We start from the raw sequence: 2,339 nt of genomic DNA, 5'->3' as shown, positions 1-2,339 counted from the left end.
ATATTAACTTTTAACTTCTTCTAATTATATACAAAATAAAAATTATTTATAGCAAAAAAATTCTCCACTCCTAATTGAAATAGAAAAAAAAAATCCTAATTAAAACAAATCCTAATCAAGCTATTTGCCTTTCAATATTTCACACTTCTAATTGCCACATCTATAAATGCCATCAGCTATTGCTCATTATTTCTCCAAACACCAAACCATCGACAGGAACCTACACCTCCCTGCTCTTTACCCGCTTCGTCACAAAAATTATTCAGTAAAAGATGGGTAGCCTGAGTCCAAAATTACCTGAAACTAGTCAATTCAAGCCCCTAGACCCTGAAGAACTTCGCAAACATGCCCATAGAATGGTAGATTTCATTGCTGATTACTACCAAAATATCGAAACCTACCCAGTCCTCACCCAGGTGCAACCTGGCTACCTCCCTGCTCGCCTCCCACAAACTGCACCCTACCTTCCAGAGTCCTTGGACACCATTCTCGACGACATTGGAAAAGAAATCATCCCTGGCATGACTCATTGGCAAAGTCCAAACTTCTTCGCATTCTTTCCAGCTACTATAAGCACTGCAGCTTTTGTTGGAGAAATGCTGTGCACATGTTTTAATTCTGTTGGGTTCAATTGGCTTGCTTCACCTGCTTCAACTGAGCTAGAGATGGTCGTTATAGACTGGCTTGCAAACATGCTCAAGCTACCAAAAACCTTCATGTTTTCAGGTATTTTCGCCCGAAACTTGTTTATGAAAATTACAGCAATATACAAAACCATTTGCTAATTAAGGATCATTAAGACGTACGCTTTTTATTTTTTATAACTTCTAGTGAGTTTCACTTTAAATGCCTGTTTGTCGATGATAATTATTTAAAAGCCAAGAAATTACAATAAATATGTTTATTACTTGACAGGTTCAGGAGGAGGAGTCATTCAAAACACAAGTAGTGAAGCAATTCTGGTTACGCTTGTAGCAGCTAGAGACCAAGTTCTTGCTAAAACTGGGTACAGGAATCTGGGTAATCTTGTCGTTTATGGCTCTGACCAGACACATTCTACATTCACCAAGGCAAGCAAATTAGCTGGGATAAATCCCTCCAACATAAGACTATTACCAACTTCGCTTGACACAGGATTTGCTCTCTCTCCCGTTACTCTCCGCACCGCTTTAGCAGCTGACGTGGCATCCGGCTTGGTCCCACTTTACCTCTGTGCGACTGTGGGGACAACTTCAACCACAGCCATTGATCCCATTGAGACGCTCGCTGACGTGGCAAACAACTATGGCATTTGGATGCATGTGGATGCTGCATATGGTGGCAGCGCATGCATATGTCCAGAGTTCAGGGATTACCTAAACGGCATCGAACGAGCCGACTCGCTGAGTCTGAGTCCGCACAAATGGCTACTAAGTTATCTAGATTGCTGCTGCTTGTGGGTGAGGAAGCCGAGCTTATTGGTGAACGCATTGAGCACGAACCCGGAGTACTTGAGCAACAAGCAGAGCGAGTCAAGCTCGGTCGTCGACTTCAAGGACTGGCAAGTGGGTACCGGCCGGAGATTCAAGTCGCTGCGTTTATGGATGATAATGCGAAGCTATGGTGTTGCCAACCTACAAAGCCACATACGGAGGCATGTCCATATGGCTAAAATGTTTGAGGGGTTCGTGAAATCCGACCCGAGGTTTGAAATCGTGGTGCCTAGCAAATTTGCGCTTGTGTGCTTCCGGTTGATCTCCCCTACAAATAAGGACGGGTCGGGTCAAACCGAGACGCTGAACCAGAAGCTGCTGGAGCTTGTGAACTCGACGGGCCAGATTTATATGACGCACACGAAAGTCAGTGGGGAGTATGTGTTAAGATTTGCAGTGGGGGCCACATTAACTGAGGAACGGCACGTGGTTTCCGCGTGGAAGTTGATTAAAGAAGGAGCTGATGCAGTCTGTCCTTAAGTCGGCAATAAATGAAGCAAATGTAACCGTGTCGGGAAATTATTTGCATTTACAAGATAGTGGTTTTTTAATATAAATTATATTTTGCTCCAAAATTTTAACATAATTAATAGAGTAATTTTTATATTTTTAAAATTAAATATTTAAATTTATTTATAATCAAATCTTTTAAATTAAAAGCCATTTTTTTATTTTTATTATTAAAAAATAAAAATATTATTATTTTTTTAAATAAATAAGTTATACTTAAATTTTTAAATTTTAATATAATTAATAAATTAATTTTTATTTTTTTAAATTATACATTTAAATTTATATATAATCATTTTATTTTTATTTATTATAATTTTAATATTTTAATTCTTTATTTTTATTTAAAATAACACT

General features: G+C 38.6%; 1 protein-coding gene across 1 annotated transcript; it reads left to right on the top strand.

Moving 5' to 3' along the window:
- Positions 1-216: 216 nt before the first annotated feature.
- LOC110627254 (tryptophan decarboxylase TDC1) lies at positions 217-2,010 on the top strand. The gene is made up of 2 exons (XM_021773503.2): positions 217-726; positions 916-2,010. The coding sequence occupies exons 1-2, from the start codon at positions 273-275 to the stop codon at positions 1,950-1,952; spliced, it is 1,491 nt and encodes a 496-aa protein (XP_021629195.1). The 5' UTR covers positions 217-272; the 3' UTR covers positions 1,953-2,010.
- The last annotated feature ends 329 nt before the right edge of the window (positions 2,011-2,339 follow it).

This window comes from Manihot esculenta, chromosome 12 (assembly GCF_001659605.2).
Source record: "Manihot esculenta cultivar AM560-2 chromosome 12, M.esculenta_v8, whole genome shotgun sequence".
Lineage (NCBI taxonomy): Eukaryota > Viridiplantae > Streptophyta > Magnoliopsida > Malpighiales > Euphorbiaceae > Manihot > Manihot esculenta.
Note: the sequence above shows the minus strand (reverse complement) of the source record. Positions and strands in the feature narration are given on the sequence as shown.

Excerpts from the sequence above, each read along its gene's own strand:
- LOC110627254 (XM_021773503.2), top strand. The coding sequence starts at position 273 with ATGGGTAGCCTGAGTCCAAAATTACCTGAAACTAGTCAATTCAAGCCC. Across the intron at positions 727-915 it reads AAAAACCTTCATGTTTTCAG|GTTCAGGAGGAGGAGTCATT; the intron begins GTATTTTCGCCC and ends ATTACTTGACAG.